The 17738-nt window shown below is 37.0% G+C and overlaps 2 protein-coding genes across 7 annotated transcripts in view; both read right to left on the bottom strand.

Annotated features, from left to right (window-relative positions):
- Positions 1-8317, bottom strand: part of sccpdhb (saccharopine dehydrogenase b) — a 38128-nt gene extending 29811 nt beyond the window's left edge. Inside the window, exons 1-14 of one of the 6 annotated variants that reach the window (XR_013329072.1) lie at positions 8039-8317; positions 7081-7193; positions 6904-6984; positions 6688-6817; positions 5810-5859; positions 5593-5723; positions 4955-5072; positions 4650-4769; positions 4252-4308; positions 3630-3741; positions 3323-3404; positions 3093-3223; positions 1891-2069; positions 960-1030 (exon numbers count right to left, since the gene is read on the bottom strand). Coding sequence is in view for 4 of the 6 variants with exons in the window: in XM_077735523.1 (XP_077591649.1) it covers positions 3109-3223; positions 3323-3404; positions 3630-3741; positions 4252-4308; positions 4650-4769; positions 4955-5072; positions 5593-5723; positions 5810-5859; positions 6688-6817; positions 6904-6984; positions 7081-7193; positions 8039-8234 (1305 nt within the window). In the remaining 2 variants the exon portion in view is untranslated. Of the gene's footprint in view, positions 1-888; positions 1031-1799; positions 2070-2137; positions 3224-3322; positions 3405-3629; positions 3742-4251; positions 4309-4649; positions 4770-4954; positions 5073-5592; positions 5724-5809; positions 5860-6687; positions 6818-6903; positions 6985-7080; positions 7194-8038 lie in introns of those variants that run through there. The other 5 variants (XR_013329071.1, XM_077735523.1, XM_077735529.1 and 2 more) reach the window with 5 other exon arrangements.
- A 673-nt stretch (positions 8318-8990) lies between these two features.
- cnstb (consortin, connexin sorting protein b) lies at positions 8991-17398 on the bottom strand. Its single transcript, XM_077735559.1, has 10 exons — positions 17234-17398; positions 15061-15431; positions 14286-14395; positions 13456-13486; positions 12852-12938; positions 12658-12766; positions 11957-12027; positions 11434-11657; positions 10309-10453; positions 8991-10041 (listed from the first exon to the last, which is right to left on the bottom strand). The coding sequence occupies exons 2-10, from the start codon at positions 15149-15151 to the stop codon at positions 9839-9841; spliced, it is 1071 nt and encodes a 356-aa protein (XP_077591685.1). The 5' UTR covers positions 15152-15431; positions 17234-17398; the 3' UTR covers positions 8991-9838.
- Positions 17399-17738: the final 340 nt, after the last annotated feature.

A 17738-nucleotide genomic window follows, 5' to 3' on the forward strand; every position in this document is an offset into this window, starting at 1 on the left:
GGCAATCGTATGTCGGGGCACTCTTATGTCGGGGCACTCTTATGTCGGGGCACTCTTATGTCGGGGCACTCTTATGTCTGGGCACTCTTATGTCGGGGCACTCTTATGTCGGGGCACTCTTATGTCGGGGCACTCTTATGTCGGGGCACTCTTATGTCGGGGCACTCTTATGTCGGGTCACTCTTATGTCGGGGCACTCTTATGTCGGGGCACTCTTATGTCGGGGCACTCTTATGTCGGGGCACTCTTATGTCGGGGCACTCTTATGTCGGGGCACTCTTATGTCGGGGCACTCTTATGTCGGGGCACTCTTATGTCGGGGCACTCTCATGTCGGGGCACTCTCATGTCGGGGCACTCTCATGTCGGGGCACTCTCATGTCGGGGCACTCTCATGTCGGGGCACTCTCATGTCGGGGCACTCTCATGTCGGGGCACTCTCATGTCGGGGCACTCTTATGTCGGGGCACTCTTATGTCGGGGCACTCTTATGTCGGGGCACTCTTATGTCGGGGCACTCTTATGTCGGGGCACTCTTATGTCGGGGCACTCTTATGTCGGGGCAATCGTATGTCGGGGAACTAGTATGTCGGGGCACACGTATGTTGAGCTACCACCGTACAGTAAACGTGAAAGGGCTTTAGAATTGGAGAAAATAATGCAGGGCTCAGACACTGTACTCTCTGTCAGTAAACCAGTTAAGGCCAGATTTTATGTACATCCAGCTGCTATCTCTACAAGTAACCTGATCAATTCAGCGGGCCCTTGTGTAGCCAACCAGGATGCACCTACTGCGAGCCAGTGCTGCATAATGCACCGCTGGCAGTTGGCTGGCAGTAAATCTTACACAAAGCCCACAGTGACGGTGGATGTCAACTATTTGTTTCACCTCGCATTATTAAAGTAAGGCCAAATATCATAACAGCACATACATACCCAAGTGATGATGCATTCACTTACTTCTTTCATAGTGCAGGGGATGGGGCAGAGCCAGGTTTTTGCTGACGACAGAAGACCCTTTTTAGACCTGCCTGAAGGTTAAAAGGTGAAAAATACTTTAATGCTACAAGAGCGAGAAAATCATTCTCAACCAGAACTAAAATGCTACAGCGTTGTGTGACCATGAAACATAACTTAGAAAAGGTAGTGGAGAGAGGACACGCATAGACTAAAAGAGACGGATGATGAAACTGCCACACAATACCTTTATTGTGTGGGAGTTTCATCATATGTCTCAAGGTAAAATGGAATGGGTGCAATATAAAGCCTCTATAGAGGCCTAAAGCAAACACGGCAAAAGTCAATAGCTAAAATTAAAAAACTAATTGAGTTCAATTTTGCCTGTATTGTCTTTTTTTGCTTTTTTTTTCACAGTGATTCTTCAAAACCCTTAGAATTCCCTTCATGCATCCAAGATCTGCTTTTCTTTGTTATATTTTTTCACTAATCAGGAAAAAAAATATGCACAATGCAATCAAAATGCAAAATATTCCGTTTCTGGGAGTATTGGAGCCAAAAATGTGTTCTTTTTAACATTTTTCTTTATCTGATAATTCCATATCTGAAATGTTAGATGACCCACATTCTCCAAAGCAATGCAATGAGTCTGCGGGCAAGAAGTGAGAAGTGATTTTGGAAAAAAAGCAAGAGGACTTCACATAAATATCAGAAAAGCCACAAAGGCAGCATGTGGCCAGACAGAAAGGGTGGGGACTACAGCAATCTCTCGCCCTTGCACCAACACCGCAGCTCCTTATCCAACACGCGATGTGATGCAGAAACTACACTACTGACATGTTCTGTCCTCACAGCCACTGTTTAGATTGTTGTTTATTGGAGCAGTGGTGACAGCTGGGGGATGGGAAACAGATGAGGCAGAGGAATGACTCACACTGCGACTCAGTCGGAGAAAGAGATTGGGGAAAGAGGTGCAGGCTGCCAAGTATTTCCTTGTAATGACTGTACCCCAGTCTGGTCGTAAAATGTAAGTATCTCCAGAGAGATTCCACGGTGACCCGCTGTCACTCCACATACCTCCTCCAAATCCTCAGAGGCACTGAATGACCTCTGCTGTCATACAAAGATTGTAAAGGGTCATTATTCATCTAGGGGAAAAAGAGAAAATACTGGCACCTCCTGGCAGTGTAAATAAAGGTCGATTGAGGACGAGAAAGGTTTTTTTTAATTACTATTTATCCAAGAAAAGACTACACTAGTTTAAAATGTATAAAAACACAGTTGGAGATCCTGATGTGATTTTTTTTCACATTTGATTTTTCAAAGCGTCTTCATGGGATTTCTCTAACCTAACTCAGTATTGGGAATGATGATTAACTGAAATAAATAATTCAGTTAATGTCCATTAAATGTTCACAAATCTACATTAACCTGTTAATGGGCTAAGTGAATTTCTACTCATATAGGATGGTAATAAAGTAGTTGATTGTGCATCAAAATTCACATTATCAAATATGAATAGAATGGCAGTTCTCTAGAAGTTATATATTTAAAATGATTTGATCATGACGCTGTTGAAAAAACACATTTCAAAATAAAATATTTTTGATTAATTTACATTCAAGGAACCATATAACCTTCAACATCTCTGAAAACACTGAAAATTTCAATGTATGGGATTTGTCTAGAGACACTGGACATTACTTTTGACAACAAAAACATACACATTGTCTTCCTTGAATGATCAATGATAAAACTATTTACAGAAATTTCAGTCATGCATAAGTGGCATTTTTTTGTAACTATATTATAATTTAAACCATTACAGCATCACTTTGACACTTTCCTGAATTAGAAGGTCAAGTCTTCAAGCCATAATATCAAGACAGTGCTTCACACAGATACTTACACATTTAGTGTGTATAGATACCAAGCAGTGTATAACATGGCTCCTGATCTGAATTGAGTTACATTACCTCAAGTCTTACTTGAAATTGCAAAAAAATTTTAAATGCACACGTTTAAATAAGAGCCTGCAGAGACACAAGTGAATCTAGTGGTCTTTGTGTTCACCTCACTTTAAGGATTTCATTTGACGACGAAAATCATTTGTCTTATACTTCAAACAGAACCCACCCAAGCAATGGAGCCTTTATGATTTAGTAGGTTCTTCATAAGTTCTCACAGAGAACTTGAAACCATTGTTATGAAGCCGGTCAATGAGACTGGTTCTGTAGAAGGCACTCCCTGGTGTGTAAACTCCTCCCCTGTTAACACACCATTGAGTTAAAGAGATACTATATATTTGCCAAAACACATCAAGATGTACTTTTTCCGAAGATGGTTTGAGAGAAGAAACTACTAACCTCCTAGGCAGGGAGTGTCTTTCTTTCAGCACGGTTACTGCCGCCTGTACCATAGCAATTACTGTGGCCACATACCCAGGCTCTAAAACATATTGAAGCAAATGTTATAATAATCAGAAGTGAAAAGTTTCTAGTTAGCATCCAGTTAAAACATTAACAAACAACCAAATCCATGAAAACCAGCCCTTGAATTTCTCACTTTATATATTTATTCTTTTTCAAGGCATAATTAGTCCTTTGATTGCAATTTTTCATTTTACCAGACCATATATCTATATAGGAGTTCACATGAGCAATATACACCTACCTCCTCCCATGACCTCAGTGCAGATCTTGGCATTGGGTGGTCCCTGTGAGGGGTCCGTACCCTCCGAGTATCCCTCTCCGAAAAATGTCATGTTGAAACAGGTGTCTTCAATCTGGTAGGTTCAACATAAGAGTAGGATTTTAAACAATTAAAGAGTTTAGCTGACAATGTCAACAAGTGCTCTGACACACTATGACCTCAGGAAGCACATAAGTGAATTTGATAGATTAAGATTCATTGAGCGACAACCCATAATCCTTTTCTTTGTAAAATAAACTAAAAAGGTTGAGTTGTACACTTTCCCAGGCCCTAACCTCCTCTACGTTATTGTTTATTGATATAATTCAGTATGAAATTCAAATACATGAGACTTTACTAGGCATTGATTCTACAATGTACCGCCACCTATACTTTAGAATCACCGGGCCTTCTTTCAGCGCCCGCAAATCTAAGAGCGTCATGTTAGAGCTGTTTGCAGGTTTATTCTATTCAATATAAATCAAAATTACATTAAACACATTTAGACTTTTATACATAACATTGGCCTTTTTACTTTGTTAATCTCTATGATGTAACCTACATCTTACTTTGGATATGCAATAAAAATAAAAATAAAACTTACCTGTTTAATTGTTGGACCAGCCTTACTGAAAAAGCCAAAGGAAAAAAACCTAGGAAACTTTGGAAAATGAAGACACCATTAAAACATTGAAATAAGTTTCTTATTCACCTGGAGGAGCAAAGTTCACTTGAGTTAACTCAACAGAGTTTGAAAGAAAGATGGCATTACGATATTTTAGCAAAATTTGTGGCTAATGTTTGACTTGTTGCAAGAACCATAAATATTCTGCTACCAAATCAGTGGACATTTTCATGTTAGCCTTTAAGTTGCACCCTACAATTAGTTTTAAGAGGTGGTGTTGAAAATACTATAGTATTCTGGTATGATGGAAAACTGAAGGAATCTAACTTTGCAGCTTGGTGAAAATAAGGACACAAAGTAATGTTGTGTTTGTTTACCATGGTGAGGAGTTTCCTGCCGAGCCTAAATTTGACCAGAATCCAAAATGCAAGTCCTCCAACAAAGAGCTTGGCAATTGAGCAGAGACCACCTACTCCAACGTATGCACAATACTGGATCTGTCAATAGAGGATGTTGAGGGGGTTGGAAGGAGGCAAAATCAGAGGTGGAAATACTGTATATACTTGTATAATGACAATAAAAGCATTCAATTTAAATTAAAATAAAAATCACATTCAACTTTGGTAAGCACATATATTGTATTATTTGCATTGAGTGGATTACAACTGATATAAGTACTCACTGGTATTCGACATTCCTCCTGGTAAAGGAAACGTTGTGTTCTCTTCACTACAGAAGGGTCCGAACCCATAAAAGGGATAGCATACTGCACAATCTCCTTGCTATAAAACAGACAACCTCTACACATACACACAAGACAGGTGTAATATCAGATTATCCATTCAAATATACAGAACAAACTCTGTTTAAACAAATATACATACGTATACATGTTACTATTCACATATTCATGCAGTAAACATACAGTATCAGACCATTTTCTTCAACACAAAGAAAAGCCCTGTCAGCCCTTATATAAACAGAGTATTAATACATCTATATTTGTATATACTACTGCAATAAGAAATGTTCATCCAATCATATAGTTTGTCTGCCTTTCCTTATTTTAAGACCATGTTGGGAGGGTCCATTTTAATCAGAAGAGGAACAATTTTAAATTTTTTAAGTGATACCCATAGCAAAAATTCAGGATTTAGAGATGAATTATATTCAAATACTGCGTAATGTACCAAAATAAAATTTAGTTTTCTATCAGTGCTGCCATAAAGGGAAATAAGTCCCTCTCCATTTGGATTTAGTACAAGTACACATTACTTTTTAAAACCAGACAGAATTGCCAACAAGAAATTGCTCGCTTACCTCGGTTTGACTTTGGTTCCCAAAACAGGTAGCTGCTTATTGCCAAACTTCCTCCTCAACTGGCGCAAAGCACCACTGTCTGCGAATCCGTGCACAGCTGACTGCCACGTGGCATCATGACCGCATGAACCCTGCAAAGGTTAACAACACTTGCCATATGATATTCTATTTTCATTCCAATGTTTTATTTTCTCCTGAAGATAATCACGTGAGTTACCTTGGGCCCACTGTTTATAGTTAAGAAGCTCTCCACTGCCGTCAACGTGCCTAAAACGACATAATTTCTAAAATGAAATGGGTAATTAAACATCATTTCGCTCATTGTAAATTGGTATAATATCACTTCTGTTTTATGTATCCCACCTGAACTAATCATGATTCATGCTTGAAGTCCGAGTTGCAAATCAATATTGAATTTAAATGCTATATACATTTTAAATTCAATATTGATTTGCAACTCGGACTTCATATAACTGAGACAATAATTAAATGGCAGTCCTAAACAGATCAAATAAGATTTATAAAACTTGTGTGAGGGGGGGAGCAATGACAACAATTGAAATTATATTATATTAATATATATATGTTTTAAAGTTACAATCTAGCTCTCTTGTTGACTTGTTGTCATTCTCTACACTATTACTTAATAAAGTGTCACATATATATATATATATATATATATATATATATATATATATATATATATATATATATATATATATATATATATATATATATATATATATATATATATATATATATATATATATATATATATATATATATATATATATATATATAGTCTTTTTTTTTCACTTTAAGGGCAATACAGTTAATTAGCAATTCTATGTTTGCCATCATTTACCGTCAAGAACAACATCTGCTCTAGAGGCAATCTCAAAGTCTCCATAAGTCACCAATAAACCAAAGTCATCCACTAGATTTGTTGCTTTGTTATTAGTCGCTAAAGGAACACTAAATACAGTGTATACTAGATGAAATAAAAAAATTCTAACACTCTTCTTGAGCTACTTGTTTCTTCTTCTTTTACCACTTTTGTGACTTCTGATATTCTCCCTGAAAAATAAGTCAAACCTTTAAAATGGCTTTGTGTATAGAGAATTCCCAGGTCTGCAGGTATAGAGTCAAAGCCGCAGCTACCAATTATATACACTCCTTTCTCCAAAGCCTTTGTGTGGTACTCAAACTGCATGCGCTCCAGAAACTGTCAAAACAAGTACTGCTTTTTAAAGTCGAGTAGATTTGGTGTGACCGCTTGCTTCCTAGCATTCATATAATCAGACAAATTACCTGAGGCTCACCACAGATGTCAATGTAGTGAGCTCCATTCTCCACGCATGCAGCAACCACCGGTTCACCATAAAATCTGTACTGAAACAATGAAATCAACAAAACGGTCCATCAGTGTTTATTTCGACATGGTTTGTTTTAATTCGTTCTTCAATTACTGCTGCTTTCAATACTTACTGGACCCACACAGTTGAGAATGACCAGAGCCTTCTGGCACATGATGGCCAAAGATTCTTTATTGGACACATCTGCTACAATGATGTCAACATCTGTGTTCAACTCAGGCATGGCTGGAAAATAAAGAAAATATGTTAATAATGGAGTTGTCAAATTTTAAAACACACATAATACCACATGATCTTCTGCAATAAAAAAAATCCTTCTGATCTTCACACATGTACATACATATATATGTATGTACATGTACATGTACATACATATATATATGTATGTACATGTACATACATGTACATGTGCATGTACATGTACATGTACATGTATGCATGTACATGTACATGTATGCATGTACATGTACATGTACATGTATGCATGTACATGTACATGTACATGTATGCATGTACATGTATGCATGTACATGTACATGTACATGTACATGTACATGTACATGTACATGTATGCATGTACATGTACATGTATGCATGTACATGCACATGTACATGTATGCATGTACATGTATGCATGTACATGTATGCATGTACATGTACATGTATGCATGTACATGTACATGTATGCATGTACATGTACATGTATGCATGTACATGTACATGTATGCATGTACATGTACATGTATGCATGTACATGTATGCATGTACATGTATGCATGTACATGTACATGTATGCATGTACATGTACATGTATGCATGTACATGTACATGTATGCATGTACATGTACATGTATGCATGTACATGTACATGTATGCATGTACATGTACATGTATGCATGTACATGTATGCATGTACATGTATGCATGTACATGTATGCATGTACATGTATGCATGTACATGAACATGTATGCATGTACATGTATGCAACTGTATTTTTTTAAATAACAGAAAAAAACACGAAGTGAATTCGCGATAATCGAGGGAAGACTGTACTCTATTGTATACATACCCAGCCTCTCGGCGGCTTGCTTTAACACCCCCTTAAGGCGTTGTTCGTTTCTCCCAGCCACAGCCCATGTTGGACGGGTGTCTGTGATCGCGTCAGCAGCGAATCGGGCCACTTCTTCAACTACAAACTTTCCTGTAAAGCCTGAAGCACCGAATATAACGATATGGTAAGGTCTGGTGGATGTCACCGCTTCCATCTTGTACGTGTACAAAATCGTTCCGAAAGTAAAACTTCCGGTGTTTTTTTTTACATGTGGTGAGTGTTTATTTATATTTTTTAAAAAATAATTTTATTATTTTTGTTATTGCTTCAATAAGTAATGAGTTATCAATAGTTTATATCTTTGTTTCGTCACTGACGAATTGTCTTCTATTTATTGCACGTACTTGTGACGTGAATGAAGGTTAACCTTGGTGAAGGAAGAAGGGAGTACTTATATACATGCGCTAAATAATTCAGCTAATAGTAACCATTCTGTTTCACTCAAATGTGTCATTAACATGCACTATACCCCGCCTTGAGATTGTTGTTCCTTTCGGGTATACGTTAGTCCGTCCGCCTAATTAAATGTGTCAAAGTGTGCCAGGATTGATAACAGGTGTACACTGCCCTCTTGTGGCCATTATTGTGCACTTTGTACATAACGTCAAGCATAATAAAATTACTTTACAAAGCAATCATTTAAATGCAAATTATTAAAAACAAACACTGTTAACTAGCTACCCTGTACATCCAACAGAACCAATTTGGACAAATAGTCACATCGTCTTTAATCACAATACAAGTGTTTATATTGATCCAATTGTCTGTTTTTATTTCATTCATCTACAGTCCATTGTTAAAAATAATTGCAAAAAATATCACCTGAAATTGTGGCGTACTAAGAAAACAAGTCATATTGCTAAATTGGCCAACATTATCTATTGTGACAATACAAAAAAAAGTATTCAACTCACTCTTTTGACTCAGTTTAATGTGATAATATAGTACTAGGAATAATTTGAAATTTGTTTTAATTACCCTTGCAAAAAGCATAATGCACAAGCATAGGCTGTAAAAATAGGTACATTTCCATTTCATTTAATTCAACTTTAACATACAATGTGAAGATCATGTATAAGCTACTTTAACAGTCCATCTACATTTCAGTATTTTAGTCACGTGTCTAAAAAGTCACCTATTCAACATCTATTTCATCAACTGAATATACCGAGAAAATTACAATCCATGAATGTTGATTTCAAAGAAAAACCCTGTATATATGTGGATTTAAGAATTCAAGCGCAACACAGGTACCTGAGTGGGAAGACCATAGTTCATAGGTGAGAATAGAAATGTTACCAAAATGCTTGAACCATCATTTTCAGTATGACTAAAATAAACATGACACAATACAGTATCGTAACTGTGAGGCAAGACTGCAGTGCAGATTAGAAACTAAATTACAAACATGATCCATCATTCTACAAAAAAAAAAGCGCACCTGCAAATGGCAACTTACTTTGCTAAATTAATAAATAGAAACAGCTGAAAGCAAAAGAACCAGGACAAATAATACTACATATTACTAACAAACTACAAGAAACAAGTTATTATGTCAAAGTATGGAGAAAAGTGACTGTTACAAGAAGCAATTTTGTCACGGATAAATAACCCACACAAGCATATCTACTATTATCTTGAAAAATGTTACAGCTTGGTGTTTTTATTAGAAAATCCAATTTAAAATTTCATGTCAAATTTATGATTTAAGAAAATTTCCCTGAATGTGGATTTGACAGTGAACTGCGTCAAGACTTTTTATGTCCCATGAGGAAGCCAATGTCCGAGCCTTTCGAAGAGACTCCGCATTTTCGTCATGTAGAAATTCTGAGTAAAGTCAATGCAAACATGGGAGGATGAGTCCACCAAGAAGCAGTAGAGAGCGGTCCCACCAACACTGATCACCACGGTAACCAGACACAGCAGTAAAAGGATCATCCAGGAATCTCCACCATCCTCATCTGGAGTGTAAACACATGGCATATTTCAAATTATCCACGTGCAAAATATCAATATCTGCAGTTCCTAAGTAAATTTCCTTGTGCTAAGACTAAGTATAATGTTTTTTAAAAAAGGAAAAACAAGTAAATTGTCTTATTACAAAGTTGAGACCACATTTTGTGGTTAACTATTAAAATACAGCATTAAAATGTTATATAAAATATACTTTTGCTCTGGAAAATATTGATCAGAACATCAGTTCAGAACACTTTAATTTAAAATCTAACCATGATCGATGCCATCATCTGGCTCAGTGAATCGGACTTTGCGCTTGGCATATATTTTGTTGTCTGTATTACTGGGGGGTGGTAGTCCATCCAACGATGCTCTCCTTCTCTTCAGAATGGAAACCAGACCATCTGTGGACATACTCTAAATTTCACACACAAAACAGAAGATTTGGCTTTCCATTCCAACATAACTGAAATTAAAAAATATTGCATTACAATGTATGAGGCAATGTTTGTCATTTCTTTTGTCAAACTAAATGTATTTATAACATACCAGCTACTGCAAACATGTTTTTGGGTATTATAGCTATCTAGTCATATACCTTTTTTTTGAAGGTCGCAAGTACCTCCATCGGCCACGACGACTGACGTCGGGGACCCCAGTCCGGTGCCCATTTTCTTGTGCAATGGCCACCCTTTCTATTTATGTTCAAGTGAGTACTTTGAAAGTGCCTTATTATTTTAAATTACATCATGCGGACACATCTCCCGTTATATTGTGCTGTTAGTCAGGCAAAACACAGTGACCTCCTCATGTGTTACACTGCCACTGATGCAAGCTGAAGGGTGTAAATGAATGTTGCTGCCTGCTGTTTTTAATTTGAGCAAAGCCCTGTACTGCTGATGAAAGTGATTGTTAGTTAAATAGCCAAATAGAGCAAGCAGTTGTATCGATGTACATTTGGGATTCCATATTAAGACTAATCACCTAACACTTAATGAGTTTTCATCTCAATATAGTCACAGTGTTATTGTTCATTTATTTACTGTTTATTTAAGTATTTTGTTGTCCTTGTCACCAGTTATTTGGCCCAAGTTAAATGCATCAAATTCCAAAAAGAAAAGTCTTTATAAAAAAATGAGTTTTTCCTTTAAAAACAATTAATGTGGTTTATTTCATTCAATGTAGTTGGTTAAAAGGGATTTCTGAATAATTTATTTCTTTTTTTTCTTCTTTACATTTTACAGAATGTTCCAATTTCAGAAGGTTTGAGGATTGTAATTGAAAACAATTATCTTTGGTGGTAAATGATTTAGTGGCTAAGGAAAATAACATCCAATTCCATGTATGTGTAAAGAATCAAAAAATCAGTGAATATTATTTGTAAAGGTCTTTCCTACCCCATCTTCATGGCAAAGTTTTTCCAGCTCTATGTCTGTAGCCTGGTACACTCCTGTTGGCCACTCCACTTTCAAGTCATCCTCTTCGTCCTCTTCTTTCACTTCATCGTACATTTCTTCGCCTTTTATATGTTTTAGCTGCTTAACAAGACCTAACTTGGATTTCATTCTTCCCACTTCTTCATCATCATCATCATTTTTTATTTCGGGGTTGCATGCTGCAACTAAACACAAACATACAGCATTTATTGGAATGTTAAATTTCTAACATTGTCAGTAAAGTTGTAAGGTTCATTGCCCACTTGTGTGATGATCAAGATTTAAAAATCGGGGTATCAACAAATAACATTTGATTAATATTTTCCAAACACGTCAAAGCAGTTGAATGCCATTTAAAACTGTACCCCACAGAAAAAGGATTTCTACACTTTGACCAAATCAAGTAATGATTAAGAAATGTATTTGACAATGCAACATATTATTTTTACAGACATTGTCAGAGAAAAAAAATGGTGGAATTTACCTTTCCCCTGATGGCACGCTTCTCTCTTGCTCTGAACGACCGTTAGTGTGATATCTTCTCTGAGGGAAGGTCTAAGCCCAGAAGCAATGACAAAGGAATACCAGGTAAGGAAAATGAGCACATAATCTTATATAATGGATATGAAATAATCCAATCAAAGTGTTTTTTGGAATTCTTCAACAAAAGCCCATTCACCTTAGAGTCATATGTATTTATCAGTTTCACATGATTGTTGTGTACACACAACCATACATGGCATCAGTGGCCATATTTTAACGTGTCTCTGCTGTTCACAATGTGAATCTAAGTTTGAGATCTACTTTTCTATTTGGGTCTGTTTAGTTTTATATTCATGTTCATTTGTGTGAAGAAATGATGGGTGGCAAGAAGGAATGACAACTCTCACAATTCTAACCTCTAGTGGATCAAGATTCCACAGGAACCTCAAACTGATGACAAAGCTAAGCAACAGAAATCTCTTACTTTTCAAAGGAATGTAAGACTATTTTTTAAAAAGAATTTGTACCGCATCCCAAAAACAGAGGGAACATTGGTCGCCACCAATTAAAACAGCTCATGTCATTCCCTTCAAATACTGACAATCTTTTGCGTCAAACTGGATTGCACTTCTTTTCTCTTTGGAAGCAAAGCACACAACACTAATATGAGTTATAGATTTAACATATAGGATAATGACTCACTTGAGGTGTGTCCCACAGATGTGCCTCAGTGTCTCAATGTGTTTCTTACTGATGTTGTCTATTTCAGAAGCCAAACCGTTGTCAATATTCTTCTCTTTGCAACGGCTCTCTGCAAAGACAGAAATGGCCCACGTATATCAAAATATTCACAAAGCATCAAATTAGAACACAAATTCTAAGACAATGTTTAGTACCCCAATTTTCCTGTAGAACAGTGAGGTTGGAGAGCACTCGTTCATGGTAAAGCTTCTCTAGCTGGAGAAGCTGGATAGCCAAATGGTCTGGTAAGGTCACCAGTTAAAGAAATTCAATTCCCCTCATACATGGCCTTGTTGCTTGCCAGAATTTAAGTATGAAAACACATGAAGCTATGTCGTACCATCTATGATACAAAGTACGAGGAAAAGCCCTGACAAAACAAGACTACTTGCTTTCTTTTTGTAAGGAATGAACTATCCAAGCCTGCCTTGATAGAACATAAAGGCACTAAGTTTAAAGGGTTAAGGGTACTAGAAATGGTCCTGTAATAGTATTAGTTAAGAGTATCAGATGTATTATACATCAACTAGATAGAGCTGTGCTAAAGGGAATTTCATACAATGTTTAGCCAATATTGATTCATATATAGGGTGCATTGTTTTTAGTTCTGCCTTATAGTGCAAAAAATATGGTACTTGATACTCAAATTTTAATATTTCATTCAGACATGATTGTCACATTATATTGATAATGGCCATGTATTTGTACTATGCTTTAAAACTGCATACACATTACTTCAACTCTATCTATAAAGGATACAGTTCTCTTGGAGGGAGCAGAATTCTGCGATCTGAAATAAAATAAAAACATGTTCAACACTCAAAGAAACTACAAAAAAAATACAGTCACATACTGAGGCAGGACTTTCAGATGAAGTGATCAGTCACATGAAACTGCCTGAAGTTCATATTCGAATAGTATGTAAATATCACAAGCTCTCATAATACAAATTAAACTCCAAACGAACTATATATCATTTATTCTTTTCAGGAGAACATCATAAACAAAAGGGCCAAGTATTTTTTTCTGCTATGTAGTTATTTTATTATTTCATTTTCTCCTGCAAATGTCCAACATATGTTATGACTTTCACTTTGTTACCAGCCCTAAAAATGAAATGTAATGACTCTCTGCTAGACATTTTAAATTTTCTATCCTATGCACATTGAAAACTCATGCATTACTTTTCTAACTTAAACTTGGGTATTTAAAAAAATATGTATTATAATAATGCATTTTCCATATTAACAACTTTTTTCTCAATGCCTTGACTCATTTATGCGTTCAAATAACATGTCATAAAAACATCTATATATACTTATCATGCATTGAACACTGCTACACAGTCATTTTAGAACATGAACTAGATATTAACAAATTTACCACAGCTTTACAGAGGCTTAAAATTATTCATGCGTGATCTCTAGATTTTGCTTGCCAGGCCCTGGGGCCAAGTGTACCAATGTTTTGCCTATGAAGTGCAATGCTTGTATGGTCACACACAAAAGCATTCAGTCCCCAGAGATTGGAAGTGGAGACATTTCTTTTAAAATGCTCAAGTATTGCCCTCTTTCCAGACAAACACCCACCTGGTGCAGCGAATTTGGCAGTAGTGTGTAGTCAGTGTTTTCTCCAAGAGACTGTAGAGAGGCCAGCAGCTCTGGGCTGAGGCTCGACGTTCCATATCTAGATACACTTCCTGGAAACATACCAGAAAACAAGCAAAATCCCTATGAGACTCACCTGCTATTTTTCATGTCCAATTAATTAGGTGAAGCCTGGCATATTTCCTTCAGTAGCATTGGCAACACCAGGAAAATAAAGCTGATGATGGTGCAGTGATGTCATCAGTTCTGTCATAAGAGTGTTGAGCATGATGAAGGTGTGTCTGACCAAACATACCTCTCCTGGCAAGTGTCACAAAGTGATGATGCGCTAAACTAAAGAATGATTCACAATGACAAGGACTTACCTTTATGGACCTGACCTTGATTGAACTTTTGTTCCCTATTCATTCACATTTCTAACTTGCAAGACGTTTAATGGCACTTTGAGATACAGGGTTAAACTCTTATGCACTTAAAAATACTCAAATCTCAACACATCTTTCCCTAATGAAATAAAGAGAAATGCAATTAATCCAGTAGAAAAATAAACATCAGCAAGGCAACATGGTGAAAATAGAGTGAAATATATAGTATTGTATTATTAACAGCATTATTAAAAACAAATACTGTATACCACAAAGAGGGATGAAATATATTGTATGTGAAAACTATTTATAATACAGCCTCCACACACACAAACACACTCAAACACACACATAGAAACAGAATTTAATAACATATATAATAAGTATAGCACCTGTGAGACTTCTGATGTCCATTCCATCTTCCTCCTCTGGTTGAGTTGCATTATCTGGTCCATTAGGCGGGCCAGTATTTTGGTTACCCATCACATCGGCCAGCTTTCCTTTTACGTAAGTGTCCTGCCAGACAGTAACTTTTTTCACGAATTGTCTTAGCTTCTCAGTGATGTGTATCTGAGTGGGCTTTAGAGTTACTCCTTCCCAGGAAAGTATGAACTGTGCCGAGGTCTCAGTAGGTCGCTTTTAATCAAGCATGTGATGTACTGTAATCCTTCGTAGTCAAGCGAAGAGAGAGATGTGCAACACAGTTTTTTCACAGCTTAGAGAGAAAAGTCTGAAGCAGCCTCTTTGAATTGTTACCAGCCAGCTGTCAGGGAGAGATAATGAAGATAATTTAATCATTTAATTATTTTTACACATTCAGTTTGTTTCAACAATGAGAGGAAACAGTGAAAGAGAAAGTTAACGGTGCATCTTGTTTGTTATATGACTTGAAGGTCACTGATTAAATTAGCTATTTGGTGTCTAAACAAAAACATGGCTGTTTCCTGAGTCGTGCGGGAGTGCTCCCATCTTCAATGGCTTCTGGAAATAAATTCACATACTTGTAGTCAACATGGTGCTTGTTATTTATGAATCATTTGCTCAGGAGGCCTGAGTTAGATTACAAGAGACAACCAGCTTGAATATTGCTCAGGGCTTAGTGCGAAAAGCAGGTTGTTGATTTTATTCCTTTTTTTTACTAACCTATAATTATTTTTTGACAACAGTTTTTTACCACAATAGCAAACACTGAGTTTTGTGAGGAAAGTTGTAATTCAGACTGGCGGTATTATTAATTTCTGATCAATATATTGATTGGTTATGTTATGTATTTCAGGTGAGTGGAACGGAGTTGGACCCAGATCCAGAGAAAACGGCGGACACAAGGGTGTGCAGTAACACTAACGTAAGGTTTTAATAACAATAGGCAGTTTACAAAATAAAACCTGACATACAAAAAAATGGAACAAGCTAATAACACAAAGAAACACACCAACAAAAGAAGACATTACTCAAACATAACCTCAAATAATAGTCTTACATTACATGTTTATTATTCTATGCACCCAGCTAATCACCTGCACCCATCTGTCGGTCCTCCCCCATGGGAAGCAAATTAAGGCCTGTGCCATTTTACACACTAAAAGCTTGTCAACATCAACGTCAAGACCTCTGGTTTCTTAGCATTAGTAGAGAGTGAATAGGTCAAGGCTGCCATGGTGCTGATGAATTCGAGTATATGCATGCTTTCTGCAACATGTTTTAAAGCATTCATTTGAGATTAGGACACAGAATTTTGCAACATGATATGAGATGGTAATTCTGGGAGTAGTGGGAGTAGTAGGAGGAAGCCAATAGCATGCATGCATTTTATAACAAGAAAATGAAGCGTGCCCTATAGGACCCTTGTTAATGTATATGGCCGTGTTAAGAATAAATGCCCCCCACCCAAAAACATCCACGCACTCTCACACCCATGCCTAGGGGGAATTTAGAGTGTCCAACCAGCCTACCATGCATGGAAACCCAGCAGAGAACATGCAAACTCCACACAGATGAACATGACCTGGATTTGAACCCAGGATCGCAGAGCTGTGAGGCCAACGTGCATAACACTCGCTCCACCGTGCCGCTAAAAAAAAAAAAAAGGAAATTAAGCGAAGGAAAAAAAAGTGTATTTGCTAATTACAATTAGTGTTTAACCTCAACAAAAACAGTTTGGAAAGTTGGATAAATTATGGAGCCCCATGTAGTTTGAGAAGATGCTATATATACATTAATATTGTATTTGGGCACAGAAATAGTGGCTAACTTAATCATATTATTGTGATTATTGTGTGACACACTTCTTTGAAGCTTAATATATATTATATACGAATACTACAATTATTTGTGATTGGAGGTTGTCAATAGAGCGACATTTTGTTCCCCTTTAAAAAAACACACGCACACACAGTCGCGCGTGTTTTCTAAACGCAATCATCCACTGATGATGTGAAACAACCCAGATTCTCCTTACAAACATCAATCGCTTTTAAAACGTGACATCCCTGGACTGAACCAGACTCCATTATATCTTATATAACTTGATGACATCTGGGAAGGATGAAGACATCTTGTACTCACCACTGCATAAAGTATAGCGACGTGCGGTTCTCCGAAAGGAGCGACGTTTCCTCTCTTCAGCTGCAGGTTCTTATCCTCATAGACGCATCTCTTGTTTACCCTTCCAACCAGGGACTTTGTTTTATTGAGTTGCACTTATGGCCAAGGCTGCCACCTTCTGACAGAGAAGTAGATTCGTGTTGCCTGTCAAGGGTTACGTAAACATTAGACCGAGTCATATGATGATTTAATCCGGTGTTGTAGCCTTAGGTTATGGGTCGCCGTTATTGTAAAGATGCGCTCGGTAAAAATACATTTTCTCATATTTAGCACCATGGTGTTTCCTTATATGGTGTGAAAATGTTGCAGTCACTGTTTTTCCTGCACATTTACAACAATATTTAGCAATGTCAGTATTGATTCATTTCTCATTCATTTTCGGAACCGCTTTATCTTCACAAGGGTCGCAGGGGGGGGGGGGTGCTAGAGCCTATCCTAGCTGACGGGCACAAAGTGGAGGACACGC

This window comes from Stigmatopora nigra, chromosome 2 (assembly GCF_051989575.1).
Source record: "Stigmatopora nigra isolate UIUO_SnigA chromosome 2, RoL_Snig_1.1, whole genome shotgun sequence".
Classification (NCBI taxonomy): domain Eukaryota; kingdom Metazoa; phylum Chordata; class Actinopteri; order Syngnathiformes; family Syngnathidae; genus Stigmatopora; species Stigmatopora nigra.

Coding starts and splice junctions, on each gene's coding strand:
- cnstb (XM_077735559.1), bottom strand. CDS start 15,151: ATGGGTAACCAAAATACTGGCCCGCCTAATGGACCAGATAATGCAACT. Junction 12,939..13,455: donor CTGCTCCCTCCAAGAGAACT/GTATCCTTTATA, acceptor TGACCTTACCAG/ACCATTTGGCTATCCAGCTT. Junction 10,042..10,308: donor AGATGATGGCATCGATCATG/GTTAGATTTTAA, acceptor TTTACACTCCAG/ATGAGGATGGTGGAGATTCC.